General features: G+C 39.7%; 1 protein-coding gene across 1 annotated transcript in view; it reads right to left on the reverse strand.

Annotated features, from left to right (window-relative positions):
• Positions 1-497: 497 nt before the first annotated feature.
• Positions 498-15,424, reverse strand: part of LOC149535127 (CBL-interacting protein kinase 32-like) — a 44,226-nt gene continuing 29,299 nt past the window's right edge. Inside the window, exons 11-14 of the mRNA XM_089807858.1 lie at positions 1,706-1,822; positions 1,454-1,510; positions 1,181-1,255; positions 498-1,064 (exon numbers count right to left, since the gene is read on the reverse strand). Of these exons, the coding sequence (XP_089663984.1) occupies positions 990-1,064; positions 1,181-1,255; positions 1,454-1,510; positions 1,706-1,822 (324 nt within the window). The 3' untranslated portion in view covers positions 498-989. The remainder of the gene's footprint in view (positions 1,065-1,180; positions 1,256-1,453; positions 1,511-1,705; positions 1,823-15,424) is intronic.

Here is a 15,424-nt window from a genome sequence, read left to right on the forward strand (position 1 = left end):
ATTATGATGATAAATTAGTAAAATATAAGCAGGATATCTTAAATTTTTCAAATCATATGTTCTAATTATAAAAAGATTTAAATTAATATAAATATAGAATAAACATTAAGTAACGTACATAAATTACATACAATAATAAATAATGATAAATGTTAATAATTAATCTAATATTCACATTTAAGACAATTTTATTAAAATATTTTTTAAAATGAATTCACCAAAATTTCTAAATTCCTATACTTATACAACTTAAACCATCACAAACACTTCAAATTAATGACTTCAATTTTAGTTGATGAATATCTTTGCATCCATATGTAAGTATAATATGTCTATCCATATAATAGACAAATATATAGAACATATACAGGCTTCTTTTGCAACCCTTCCTTGATAGGATTTTTGAAAAATCGCTAAATAGAAAAATATACCAAGTAAAAGAATATACATGGTACCAAGCTTCTAGTGAAGCATCTTCTCAATGTTAACCAACACACTTGAGAAACAAATAATAACTTCAATTTATTCACTTTACAAATATATGGAACTCATACAAATTCATGCATCGTTGCATTCACTGAAAGTTTTCCCCTAGCTGGACAGGTGATAGAATTTTTGATACTCTGCAGGTACCAAGACTACACAAGGGAAGCCTACACGTATAAGATGAAATTTGAATAATACAAAAAACATCCAAAACTCGAGTAGTCAAGGTTGAGTGCACTCTTTAAGTTGCTGTATAGCTTTGTAGTAGAAGCTTTTAATGAGCCCGAAGTGAGCACAAACAGCCTCAAACTAAGCATTTGATTACATCCAAGTAAAGATTTGCAAAGAATTTGCAGTCACCTTCAACACCACAAAACTAGAGAGGAGACCTTGGCAAGATAAACAGTTATTTATATGAAACCCAACAAAATGAAACCACTAAGTTACAAGAGAAATGTCGAACAGACTACTTTCCCATGTGTTTTAGTAAAAGTGACTAAAATCTAGCTCTTCTCTTCCACATCATCTTCAGCTTTCCATACTACATCTTTTAGGCCTGTTGACAGGTTCTTGTAAAACTACAAGAAGATAACAGCAATATCAGATGGCAGCTCAAAAATGAAACCAACATTTCAAAAATCCAATTGAAAGTAGAAAAGGCAAGGGCAACATTTAGGTTCTAACTATGCCTCACCTTGTGAAATTCCAAAGTATCACCTCCAGCCTTCCGGACCTCAACCATGTAAAGGGAAGGAGCTACTTCAAACACCTTCAGGAAAAGAGAAGATATCAAATAACTCTTTTGGTTTAAGAACATACTCTGTGGAAGTGAAGCGTAAAGCCTATTAACTGAAAATCATTTATTTGCTGGGATATATATATATATATATATATATCAAAGAAACAGCATAGAGGACTATAGCTTCCTCTAACAAATGCAGCACATGCAGCCTTAATGAAACATTACCTCTGTAGCAACATTCAAATGACCCTTTCGTCCAGTCTTTGAACCTTGCATTTTCATCTGAAAGCATGGAAAAGTCAGAATTGCACAAGATTACACGACCTCTATAATTATACACTTTCCTCATATAACCTGTCCTGCTGAAGTTCATGAAAGTCAACAATTTTTTGAAGCTGGCCTTAAAATCAAAAGCCAATTTGGTATAAGGAACTATTTCAAAGATGCACTATAGGAAAACCCAATCCAAGTTGCTACCTTGTAATTTCGTTTTTGGACATTGAAGCCCAGAGGCTTGGCAGCTTCCTCAAGTTTTGATACTATCTCATTTGCAGGGCATTTAGATGTAAACCTTGTTTCTCGCTTAACCATGCCCTAAATACCAGCAAATAAATGAAAATATTCATGTCAATAACATCTAATTCAACAATCAAGTTACTAGTTTTGAGTGTAAGGATAACTACCGCAAAATGATTAGGCATCACAAAGAAAGTGTGGAAGATGCAAGAAAAATAAGGAAGACATTTAACAATGATGGGAAAATGATGAATTTTGATCATCTAATATGGCAGTGGGGACAAGAAGGGCCATGAATGAGAGTAAATCAGAAGAAATGTAATTTAAAGTTGCTTGACCAAGAAAAATGTTTAAATCAACGTAACTTGGGCACATAAACGACTCCAAAAATTGTGGGTGTGTTAACTTGTCACAGAGGCAATACTAAACACTTGGAAAACAACTGAAAATTTACATATTCTTCACTCCATGCCAAATTTTATTTCATATACATTAATTAACATAAATTTATGTCAAAATTAAGTAACAAATATTTAGTGTGCAAGTTTGCATCTAATACTAAATCTAACAGTAGAAAAAAAAAAAATTAGTAAAAAGGTCGGACTGTCAAAATATTCTAAGAAAAACTATTATAAACAAAAAAGTAGAAGTGCTAAAAATGCCCAGAAAGATAGCTTCGATACTCTCTATTTTCCTACTATAGCTTGATCATGTTCAATCCTCACTGACAAACATCCTCTCCAAATTCATTCTTTTGTGCACAAACCAATTGCAAGGAGATGAAACGAGCGACAAGCAACAAGACAAACAGGTTACTTTTCCCAATTTATTTTCTAATCAATTTGAAGATCAATATAACATCATAAATATATTTACTAGAACCTGCCTCGTCTAGGGACTTGACCCACTCATCTTGCAATTGGCTTTTTATCCATGAGAACTAAAAGCATTGTAGCATCAAAAATTTGAGACTGCGCAGTTTTAATTGGGATTTTATCCATGAAAAGCATTGTAGATGCTGAGGATTGCGAAGCAGTATCACTGGTAGCCTAAAAAAGTTTCTTACCCATTTCCAACACTATTGAATCTAACAGTTTAAAAAGCACAAGAATTTTTTCTCTTGGTGCAATCCATCACTAGACTTCATATAAATAAAACCATCCATGGCAAGTGAAATAAATGTTTACTAGAATTTTGGGTTCCCATTGCTTACCCGATTAAATATTATGGTGCATTATGCCATTTCTCAAAATGTACGGTGATCACCAAGTAGCATTTACATTTTGGAGATGCTCATTTATAATGTTCCCCCTAAGAGGGAACCTTCGAAGACCATGCCACAAATGGCTATGACATTAATCATATAGCTTGCATAAGATCTAAAACTACTAAAGGGCAAGTGTGAACGAAAAACAAAACCAGTTTTTATCAATGTCTTTCCCTGCTTCATCGTGGACATTTTTTCTCCAACCGGCCTTCCCAAAGGAAGACTGAAGACCTAGGATGGCAGGGAAACATGAATGAGAAATAGAAAATAAAGAAGGGTAACCAACACTGCATTAATACCATGGTTTAGCCTTGTATTGCTTTCAACATTGTTAGCACTCTAATGTGCCCTTTTCAAGACTACTTAAGGGAGAAGCTGACATTTCACATGCATAAACTGGTGTAACAAAAACTAACTTCTTTTAGAACTATCCAAAAGTAACTGTTCTGAACAAGCTGATTCATTTTCAAAAAGCATTTAAAATAGAAATCAACACACCGAAATAGCTAGTGCTAGCTACTTTGATGATGAAGTGAATTATTGATCAGCTTCTTTAATTAATCTATAATGTAACAACATATCTACCATGGTTGACACCCTGCAAAATCAAGAGATGCCTCTTAACATCCCTCAGACAGATTAGGGACTTCAAGAAGTCCCTTAACCATCTTCAGGGCAATGGGGAGTCCCAATAATCTCTGTTTGATTGCAATGTTTATTTGTGCCAAAATGTTAAACAGACAAACACCATGATGAATTGTGCAAATAGTTGACCTTGGAAGAAAGAAGAAATACTTAATTGGTGTTCAAGATAAAATAGACCATTGAAACATCCGTTACTGTTTTTGTCTTCTCAGATGCATGATGTGTTAACTTCAGAAAGCTGATGTTTAAACATTTTTTAATTTGTATGTCAGTGAAACCTCGATGATAGTAAGTAGTGGAGAAAGCAGAGAAAACAGAGAAGAAAATAAATAAAAACACTCAAAAATGATGATATTCCTATGTGCAACTTTGCAGCCCTCATCACTTTTACCAGTCAGATTCTTAACCTCCCCATTGATCCTCTAAAGAATAAATATTTGGTGTTGGAGATAATATAGTGATAAAACTATGCATGTGCCATTATAGTTTGTATAGTCTCTATGATTCTTGTTTTGGTTTCCTTTGCTTTTCAAATGCTTATTATCATTTTATGTTCCATCTAGAGAAACTTTTTCAACAATATAATATTTTTACTAATCTACATTTAAATTTAAATATTAGGTTAGATTTCCAAATTTTGTCAGATTTCAGCCGTAAGGGTAGAGGACATAACTGCAGTTTCATCCAAAACATCGGTTTCCAGTATTACAATAATAGATAAGACGTCTATTATTAGTTAATGGTTATCTTGTAAATATCTTTAGCTTTAGTTTGCTTTCATTTTTTGCTTTCTCTGGAATAGAATGTTTCTATTCTTTACGATCGTTTCCTAAGAAAACATCGTCTCATTCTTTTGTATAAATTGACCTTTCGGTCTCTGTTATTAACAAGGAAGCATTTACCAATTACCTCGTAATATGGTATCAGAGCAAGGTTGAATTTTTTTGAAAATAATAATTTCTTATTGAAATTATCTGAACCTTATTTTCGAAATTATTCATTCTCTAAATTATTCAAGCTCGAATCTGCAAAAAACGCGACTTCAACTTGCTTGCATCTGTTATGTTTTGCTCATTTTTGACTGGAAATCGCGAGCCGTGTTTTGCAGTCTTTTTTTCCTGAATCTGCAACAAAAAACGTGTCTGTAACACCTTTTTTTGGTTTGAAATCCTCATCTCTACTGCTCTATCAGTCCATCAGTCCCTATTCTGAAAATAAAAGTCTGATTTTTCACAGAAAATTGACATTTTTCTGCAAATCCGACCTTCAAATCCACCAACTAGGGTTTTGCTCGAAACCCTAATTTTTTGGGGTCGAAAAAATATTTTGTTTGCAGATTCTTGGTGGGTTTTTCGAGAGCTCAACTGGGTTGTCGTCCGTTTTTTTGGGTGCCTCGATTTTTGTGCCTCGATTTTCGAGCCAGCGGATTCAGAAAACGACAGCAAATTCCTTTTGGGTTTTTCGAGCTCTCTTCTGGGTCATTCTCTGATTCTTCTGGGTCTTCTGTATTTTTGCCTCAAAGAACATGCCTTCACAGATTTTCACAATTTTTCATTGAAAAACGTGCCATGGCATCTCTGACAAATATTCTGCTCGAACATAATTCCAAATTCAATGGTCGCAATTATGGAACTTGGAAGCAGCGCATCATCGCAATCTTCGAATATCGAAACACCGATCAACTTGTTTTGGGTGTTAAGCAGCGTCCGACTTCTCCAGGTCCTGATCAAGATACATGGGATCTGAACAATCGAGAGGCAGTAATGCTTCTCAAACTATCCATAGCTGATGACCAGCTTTCTCAGATTCCATCTGGCAAGACAGCGGCCGAAATCTGGACACATCTAAAAGGTCTTCATGAGACTTCCGACAAGAGCAGAGCCTTCTTTCTGAAAAACACTTTGTTTTCTATTGTCATGGATGAGCGCACCTCGCTCCAGGCACACCTGAATCGGATTCAGGAAATCCGTGATCAGTTACTTGCCATCGATCGCAAGATGGAGGAAGAGGATATTGTGGTAATCACTATTCGGAGTTTACCAAAATCCTATGAGCATTTTATCGAGACTCTCAACATCACATCTACTGGTGTTGATCTAAAGTTCACTGATCTCTGCACCCTGCTGCTTCAGCAAGATCGGTAGAAACAATAGTTTGGTAGCAACTCCAGTTCCACCTCCACTGAGCAAGCCTTTGAAGCGAAATCCTTTCAGAAGGATAAGGGCAAATTTTAGCAACCATCTCAGCAAAAGTCTTCTGCTCCAGCATCCAATGGTACCAGAAAGAAGAACATTCAATGCAACTACTGCCACAAGTATGGTCACATGAAGGTTGAATGTCGGAAACGCTTAGCTGCCCAGTCTAAGCAATCAGGTTTGCAACCCAAAGCAAACAGTGCAGAGCACACTGAGTAGGTGGAATCTGCCTTTTACACCTTCATGGCTAAAAGACCCGCAGATCATGTGCAGTCATTTGCCTGGTACATTGATTCAGGTGCCTCTCGACATTTCACTCACCGCAGAGACTGGTTTACTGACTACCAGCCTTATTCAAATTCTGTTATCTTTGGTGGTGAAGAGTACACGGTTGTTGGTAAAGGCAACATTCAAATTCAGTCTGTTGGGAGGAAGCTCATATTCCTTGATGTGTACTACGTTCCAGGGATGGAACTAAATCTACTCTCGGTCAGTCAGTTGCTGCGACATTCTCCACACTTGGCAATCACCTTCAGTTCACATTAGTGCACCATCATTGATCGGGCGACTAAGTCTACTGTTGCAGTTGGTCTTGAGGATCATGGTCTTTTCAGACTTACTGATTCTGGTGATTCTCAGGACTTAGCTATGGCTGCTCGGCGATCTTCCATCAGCACACTTTGGCATCAACGATATGGGCACTTAAATGTGCATTATCTCTCACAACTTGCTCGGGATGAGCTTGTTCTTGGTTTGCCAAAGATTCAAACCCAACACCTTGGAGTTTGTGATGCATGTCAGGCTAGGAAGCAACATCGCACACCTTTCCCCAGTGGCGATTCTTGGCGAGCTTCTCAAGTACTTCAGCTTGTTCATGCTGATATCTGCGGCCCTATGGCCACTCCTTCTGTTCTTGGGTACAGGTATTTTCTGTTGTTTGTAGATGATTTCAGTAGAAAAATGTGGGTGTATTTCCTTAAAAAGAAATCCGATGCATTTACTGTATTTCAGAAGTTTAAACCCTTAGTTGAAAAAGAGTCTGGAAAATCTATTATTACTCTTAGATCAGACAATGGGGGGAATTTTGTTCTAATGTTTTCTCCAGCTTCTTGGATACACATGGCATCCAACGCCAGTTCACCACACCCCACACGCCACAACAGAACAGTGTAGTTGAACGTCGGAACAGGACAATCACCGAGATGGCTCGTTCCATGCTCGAACACAGACATGTTCCAAAGCGTTTTTGGGCAGAAGCAGTTAACACTGCAGTTTATCTGTTGAACCGGTCACCCACAGTGGCGGTCAAAGGTAAAACTCTGGAAGAGGCCTAGTCAGGTCGCAAGCCCAGAATCAGTCACCTGAAGGTTTTTGGCTCTCTTGCTTTTGTTTGCATCCCTAATGCTTCACGCACCAAGTTGGATGCCAAGAGTCAGAAACTGATGCTTGCTGGATATAGCAGTCTTCACAAAGCCTACCGCCTTATTGATGTTGAGACATCTCGTCTCATATATAGCCGCGATGTAGTCTTTGATGGGTAGCGAGGACCATTCATGCCTGTTTCTCCTGTTCCTGATCCAGCAGACCAGCCTATGCAGGTTCATGATTTGGGAGTTCGGCTTCCATTAGGTCCACCTGATGGGAGGGCTCCAGTAGCTCCTACAGCTCCAGTCCTGCCAGTGATACCTGTACAGACACCTCCGGCTTCTCCTGCAGGATCACCTCGTTTTGAAGATGCTTCACCTGAGTTTGATCCAGATTCTTCTGATGAGGATCCTGCTGATCAAGCATCTCCTAGTACTACTGTTGGTCATTCTCCTCTCCGGCCTAAGTGGTGGGCTAAGACACTTGCTGATCTTCATGATGATGAGCTCATTGATGGGAGAACTGCTTGGAAAAAGAGCAAAACTACAAATTCTATTAACTTTGCTCTTATGGCCAACATTCATAGTGTGTTTGAACCTCAAACATATTCCGAGGCTAAAGGAATTCCAGAGTGAGAACAGGCCATGCAATCTGAACACCAGAGCTTGCTAAAGAACAACACCTGGGTCCTTTCTGATCTTCCCCCAGGGAAGAAACCCATTAGCTGCAAATGGGTCTACAAAATCAAATACAAATCAGATGGTACTTTGGATAAGTACAAAGCTCGTTTAGTGGCAAAGGGCTTTTCTCAGCGTCAGGGCATTGATTATGAGGAGACCTTTGCTCCTACTGCAAAGATGAGCACCATCAGATTAGTCCTAGCCATGGCAGCACAGTTTGGCTGGAAGGTCCATCAGATGGACGTAAAGAGTGCTTTCCTGAATGGTGATCTCCATGAAGAGGTCTACATGACGTAGCCTCTTGGTTTCAAGGTTGCTCGTAAAGACCATCAAGTTCTCAGATTGGTAAAAGCTCTCTATGGTTTGAAGCAGGCCCCTCGGGCATGGTACATCAAGATTGATACGTACCTCAGTGATCAAGGCTTCGAGAGGAGTTCTTCAGACTCAAATTTGTACATCAAGACTACTGACAGTGACATCATCCTTCTGGTTATCTATGTGGATGATCTGATCATCACTGGCAGTTCGGCATCTTTGATTCAGGGAATCAAACAACACTTATGCCAGTTTTTTGATATGACTGACCTTGGGCTCATGCATTATTGCTTACGTGTTGAAGTTTGGCAACAGTCTTCTAGTATATTCATCTCTCAGTCCAAATATGCCAGGGCCTTGTTAGACAAATTCCGAATGCAGGATTGCAAACCTGCATCTACACCTATGGAGAAAGGTCTCAAGTTATCAGTCAAGTCTGATTCTCCTTCCGTTGATGATACTACGTATAGGCAACTAGTAGGCAGCCTCATCTACCTATCTGCTACTAGGCCTGATATCAGCTTCGCAGTCAGCTATATTTCACGCTTTATGACAGCTACTAAGGCTGATCATTGGATGGCAGCAAAGCGTGTGCTTCGTTATGTGAAGGGCACTTCTGATTATGGACTTTTGTATTCTCGGAGTTCTAATCCTAAACTCAGTGGGTTCACAGATTCAGATTGGGCAGGTTCTGTTGATGATAAAAAGTCAACATCTGGATATGTGTTCAGTTTGGGATCCGGTGCGGTCACATGGACCAGCAAGAAGCAGCAGGCAGTTTCTCTCTCTTCTACAGAGGCTGAATACAGAGGGACTGTTAAGGCAGGATGTGAAGTTGTCTGGCTTCGTCGGATGCTTGGGGATATGCAGATGTCACCAGCAGGACCGACTACTCTGTTTGTTGATAACGAAGGCGTTATCAAGTTAGCACGGAATCCAGTCTTCCATGAACGAACCAAGCATGTGGATGTTCATTGTCATTACATACGACAGTTGGTTGAAGACGGGACTATAGATCTGCAGTATGTTCCTACCACAGATCAGACTGCAAACATTCTCACCAAGCCTCTTGGTCCTGATAAGTTTGTCAAATTCAGAGGACAGCTTGGTGTGTTAGATAGATTAACCATTAAGGGAGGGTATTACAATAATAGATAAGACGTCTATTATTAGTTAATGGTTATCTTGTAAATATCTTTAGCTTTAGTTTGCTTTCGTTTTTTGCTTTCTCTGGAATAGAATGTTTCTATTCTTTAAGATCGTTTCCTAAGAAAACATCGTCTCATTCTTTTGTATAAATTGACCTTTTGGTCTCTGTTATTAACAAGGAAGCATTTACCAATTACCTCGTAATATCCAGAAGTTCAGATTTCATCTATTTCTGGGTATAGTCACAACTAACGCTTATGCTTTAAGCAACTTTAGACATTTAGCTGAAAAATTGCCAGCATTGAAAATACAAGGGTAATCAGAGATTTATATTCTTTAAACTTAATCATTTTATTATGAAAAAATATGCTGAAATATGTACATCTCTTATCCAACAGGCCTGGTTAAGCAAGCCACCTGCTTCCACCACAAAAAAAGAGGCATATAGCCATTTTTGACTTGAAGTTCAAGATGAATTTGTCTACATACTCCACGTTTGAAAACACATTAGTACTCTTTCCCAAAATCTTCAAGCTTAACCACGTTCAATCAAATTATGGCCAAGCAAGTCAATCCTACTGATTCTCTAACATGCCAAATTAGGCTTGGGGACAGTCAACTGTTCTATACAAGTATTATAATTCGGTTAATACATTCACACAATAAATTCCCACAGAGAGCTATTTAGATTACATTGAAGCAAACAAAGAGTATAGCTTTCTAAAACAAGGAAAAAATGAAAACATTTACTTCCAAAAGTTTAACATTATACCTCAACATAAAATACTTGATTTCTGGAGGAAAAGATGATAGAATACAGCATTCAATGAAAAAATGCATGTGGTGGATGCATTCAATGAAAAAATGCATGTGGATTCATTCCAAACCCTTATCTATATCTCCATTTCTATCATACATTACTCACTGTGTGCGCATCTTCATCGTGATTGAAATGATTATATTTCTTGAGTATCCTAGTTGGGAACAGGATGTTTTCCAGAGAACAAAAAATAGAATAACCTACCAATGATTTGGGGGCAACAATTAACAAGCAGTTAAAAACCTTGGGTGGATTATAATTCCTTATTCTCGAGTGTATGATCATCAATTGACTTGCCCAAGGTATGCAAACAAAAATAAACTCCTCTTGACATGATTTGGAAAGAAATTGCATGATAATTTGGCATAATCAGTATGATTACAAGTTGTCTTTCACATTTTTTCTCCAACTTTCCAGGCTAGGGGAATGCAGGGATGTGGAGAAACTGTTTCAGAATGGCAGAGAGTTTGTTAAATTTTAAAGATGGCAGAAGGGCAGCAAAAGGACAGCTAATATAAAAGAAACTAAAATATTAAAAGGTTAATGCAATCAGTTGAATATGCAATGACAATCCTCTCCCTTCTATCATTTTACACATTTCTAACTTTTGTTTCCTTGAGATTACCTTTCTCTATTTCTATGCATTAAATGGAACAGAAGATACAGTTCTGAAAAGGGCTGACATCCCCTTCAATTCCCATAATTTTCAGTATGTCAGATCATTATTCAAAACCCTAGGGACGTCTCTTCATGCAACACTTTATTTGTGTTTGACAATTGATCATAATTGAATATGGTTTATAGGACTGTAGGCATCAAAAGGACCCAATGCAAGAAATCAGTCCCATCATATTTTTTGATCGAGCCGGTTATTTTAGTTTTTTTAAATCTGTAATTATAAGATTTTATATTAATATTTGCAAAAAGGAATACACGAAAGCCACTCTAATGGCAGATTTGAACTGTGACAGACCCATAAACCCAAAATTGCCTCTTAGCATACAATTACATTCGCTATACAGCATAGACAATAATTCCCCACCTACCAGCACCTACTCAAATGCCATTGACACGAAGATCTACATTCAAGTATACTACCCAGTGACACAATGGGCCACACCAGAACAACACTTCAAAAAAAAAAAAGGAAATAGACCTAGGACACCTCAATTTGAGCCATTTTTGCAGCATCTCCTCCCTGGACAGATTGGGTATGAATGTACCCCCACGGGTGTATACCATGCCCATCTTCCTTTCCTTCACCTGCCTCACCACACCTACAACACGCTCTGGACTGAACTTTGCACTCGACTTATGGGGAGTTGACTTCATCTTTCTCTTTTGCTCCTGCTCACAAAGCTCCCACTCAGTTTTCCCATTCTGAACACACAACAACTACTCCCATCCTTTCCGAGCTGCCGCAATTTGCCTCCCTTTTGGCATTGTCAAACTCCACACAATCCATAGCTGCAAGCCCACTACCGCACCATCAATCACACGCCATGGTCCCTATAGCATCCTCAACCCTACTCCTGGCTCTGCCAGACCAATAATTGAAACCGTACCTAACCCTCATTGCAATTAAAGCTTCCCCTGGAGTGCCAAGTTGCAGCGCCCATGGCAAAAACAACAATGAAATATCCAGATTTGTTTGGGGCCGAATGTCTGTCTTCAACCAAAGAGAAATTTGTCTCCATCCTTGGCTTCCACCACAACTAACCCTATAGACATCGCACTCAAGAATACCTTCGGTGTCTCAAAACTGGCGAACAATCTAGAAAGCAAATGAGGCTTGTATTATCAAACATGATGGCAACCAATGTCATTACCCCATACCTACTCTAAGCTTACCACAACATCACATTAATACCAACCTTTTATACTCGTGCCGCCAACTCGTGCTCTTCAAATCTACTCCAAAAGCCTTCACCTACGGCATCGCACCTAGATTATATTATAATTTTAAATTGGGAATTTTTATTAAAAAAAAAGACCACCTTTTTAAACAAATGAAACAAACTCCCCGCCACCTTAGGATAGATCCCCAATCTGAATATTCCTAAAATCTTCAAGCATTTCAAAGCCTTCTTGGTCTGATACTAGAAACCCCTAACCTTGGAAAATTTGTCAGCTACCTCGTTGGCTTCATGCAATACATGCGTTACATTGAATTCCTCAAATCATGCAAACAAAGTTTTTATTCTTTGAACATGTTTATTTAAATACCAGGAATCTATCTCTCCTTTGAAAATACCATTTATGATTATCTAAGAATCACCTTCAAGATGCAGCTTCCTAACACCCATCTCCTTTGCTATCAAACTTGCATTGACTACGGCCAGGCAATTTGCTTAATTATTGGTTCCATTTGCAAGTTTTTTTGCACCAATTATTTGGATACTACCCAAATCATCTCTAGCAACATATCTTGCCGCAAATGGGCCAGGGTCCCTTAGAAGCACCATCAAAGTTGATTTTGATCCACCCCAAATCAGGAGGTTTCCAAACCTCTTTTACACAACCATCAGCAAGAGGTTTAGTCCTCACCTGCCCATTAACAAGCCTTTTAAATTTTTGAACCTTAGTTGTAAGCAATACAAGAAAGAAGCCCCACTATTTCAAGAATGGTCAAGGGTAATGCAACTCTCCATTGAGAGCCACGGTAGAGAGCGACCCTATGATGACTTGAGCCTTGGTTATAGGCACTATAGGCAAGAAGTCCCACCATTTCACAAAAGGACCTGTTGTCACTTAGGTTTGCACCCTTGTCCAAAGCCTATGCATGAGGACAACCTAGTGAAACATGGAAACAACCTCCAAGCTGTGGGACTTGAACTATGAGGTTGAGTCTCCGGAGAAGGCCGGCTTCCTCTTACTATCAGGATGCACCTAACTACTCTTGGAGAGGAAGAGGGAGAAGGAGAGCATAAAAGCAAATCTACCTAATTTAATCTAAAGAGGTGATACACCAAATAGCATGTTCGGACCAAACTCTGCCCATATATGCACTTTTGAACCAGAATGAAACTAAGGATATACACATTCAGACTTGCTTTAATCTAATAACCACATGCAGATCAGAAGACCAAGATGAATGACACAAGGAAAGAGAGATTCACTTATATTATCATTCATAGGCCAAGGAGATACAGTCATGCAGATCATAGATCTCTACAAAACACCAATAAGAGGCAAAGAATTCTTGCACTTTCATACCAATGGCTAAACGAGATAAGGCAGGAATCATGTAGTTTAGAGGCAAGGGGAATTTTACACTGGAATTGCAGAGCAACAGCAAAGAACAACAGAGAATGATCGACCCCTTACAAAATTCTTAGAAGTTGCCTTTATAGCTCAAGCATAACTGAGATGTCCTCCAACTGAAGTTACTTCGCAACAACCTGCCATTAAGTCCTGCAGAGAACAATCATGAAGAAAATTTAATTTGGATACAGATCCAGACGCAATGATATCTGATCCTCTATGTCAAATAATGCCTTGAGAAGACAGAAATGGCGCCTTTAAGCCACTCTGACCAGGTAGATGGATTGGATCGGAGGTGGAGTGTTCTTCCTTATCTCGCATTCATTCTGGGTTGGTTGGGATTGATTATAGAGATCAAATCGCGCGGCAAAACCTGATTTCTTATCATTCTTTGGTGCATGAATCAGCAGAGTCAGTGAGTCAGCCGAATCTCACAACGAAAATGCACCATGTGGACCAATAACCTCCTTTTATCTTGCCACCTCGTGGGAGTCCTACGTAGTTGACCATCTCTTTCATTACTAACCGCACCACCTTGCAACCCTGACTGCGACAGTCACATTATCTGCCAGCACGTCAAACTGTTACTACCTCCACCGGACTTACTGGGACACGTGTCACCGAGGCGCTATGTCACTATGCGTATCCTCCGAGCACTTTCCCATAGCGAGATAGCGCCCACCGTAGATTTGAACTGATTTGACGATCATGAAGACTCGCCATAATATTGCGCTATCTCCTTAAAACTTCTGGGCCCACGAAACACCTCAACACACCTTGCATCTGACTCGGCCCGAACTGGTACCATCCCTGCAGTTTCATAACACTCGGCCCCACCCTGCTACGTGTCGCTTAGGCGCTGTCGCTATGGGTAATATTCTCGCAGCTTTCCATAGCGAGATAGCGCCCACCGTTGTTCTTCCTTGATCTGACGATCATAAAGACTTGCCGTATTACTGCGCTTGCCTCCATAAAGTTTTTGGTCCATGAATCCACTTGGCAACCACCTGGCACAACTTGGCGTCCTTGTCTTGGCGAGATCTGGCCCCACTGATCCACGTGGCACAATGGCGCTATGTCGCTATGGATAATCTCCTCGCAGCTTCCCATAGCGAGATAGCGCCCACCGTCGATGTCCTTAGATCTACGGCAATCAACAAAATTGTACAGCTGCACACTGAGTTGGCTGAATGGACCAATGAAATATCGCCACCGTTGTACTTATGACCTACCTGACAACTGCCGCCAAGGACGAGCCGTAATATCACTTTGGAGAAAGGCGGGTCCATTACATCACTTGTGCCATGCGTCGCCGAGGCGCTATGCTGCTATGGATATCCTCCGAGCAACTTCCCATAGCGAGATAGCGCCCATCGTTGATTTTCTGAGATCTGGCGGCGAGCAAGATGGATCCGATCTATCAGTGTACCAACCAATGAGAATTGGCCACGTGCCAACCTATCTGACAAGTCCTCGCAGGGCCCACATTCTACACAGTCATACCTCAACCAATGAAAAGATTGACCACTGCTGACGTATATGACAAATTCATCCCTGGCATCCAACAGAACATACTTGGGACCCACCTTCCTTTTGATGTTGCTGCAGTATCACTTTCCGTCTGGGCGCTATGTCGCTAACGACGAGGAACACCAATTTTTCAATAGCGCCATAGCGCACACCGTGGATAGAACAAAACCCGACGCCAGAGAAACAATAAGGAAAGGGAGGACCCACCTGATACGCGGCCGAAAGGCGCTATGTCACTAATGCAAAACAACGTGCAACTTTCAATAGCAACATAGCGCCATCCGTTGATCCAGATTGATCCAATGATGGGGACTTACGGGCCCGCAGAAATAAATCATAAGGTTTGATCATTTAATTTTTTGATATTCCTGGGATGTTTAAAATAATATTAAACCGGGAAGTGACTGTTGGGCAGGCAGTATTTAAAATTCAAATATTTGGCGGGGGGGG

This window comes from Cupressus sempervirens, chromosome 10 (assembly GCF_028749045.1).
Source record: "Cupressus sempervirens isolate cs-2001-9-10 chromosome 10, ASM2874904v1, whole genome shotgun sequence".
Taxonomy (NCBI): Eukaryota; Viridiplantae; Streptophyta; class Pinopsida; order Cupressales; family Cupressaceae; genus Cupressus; species Cupressus sempervirens.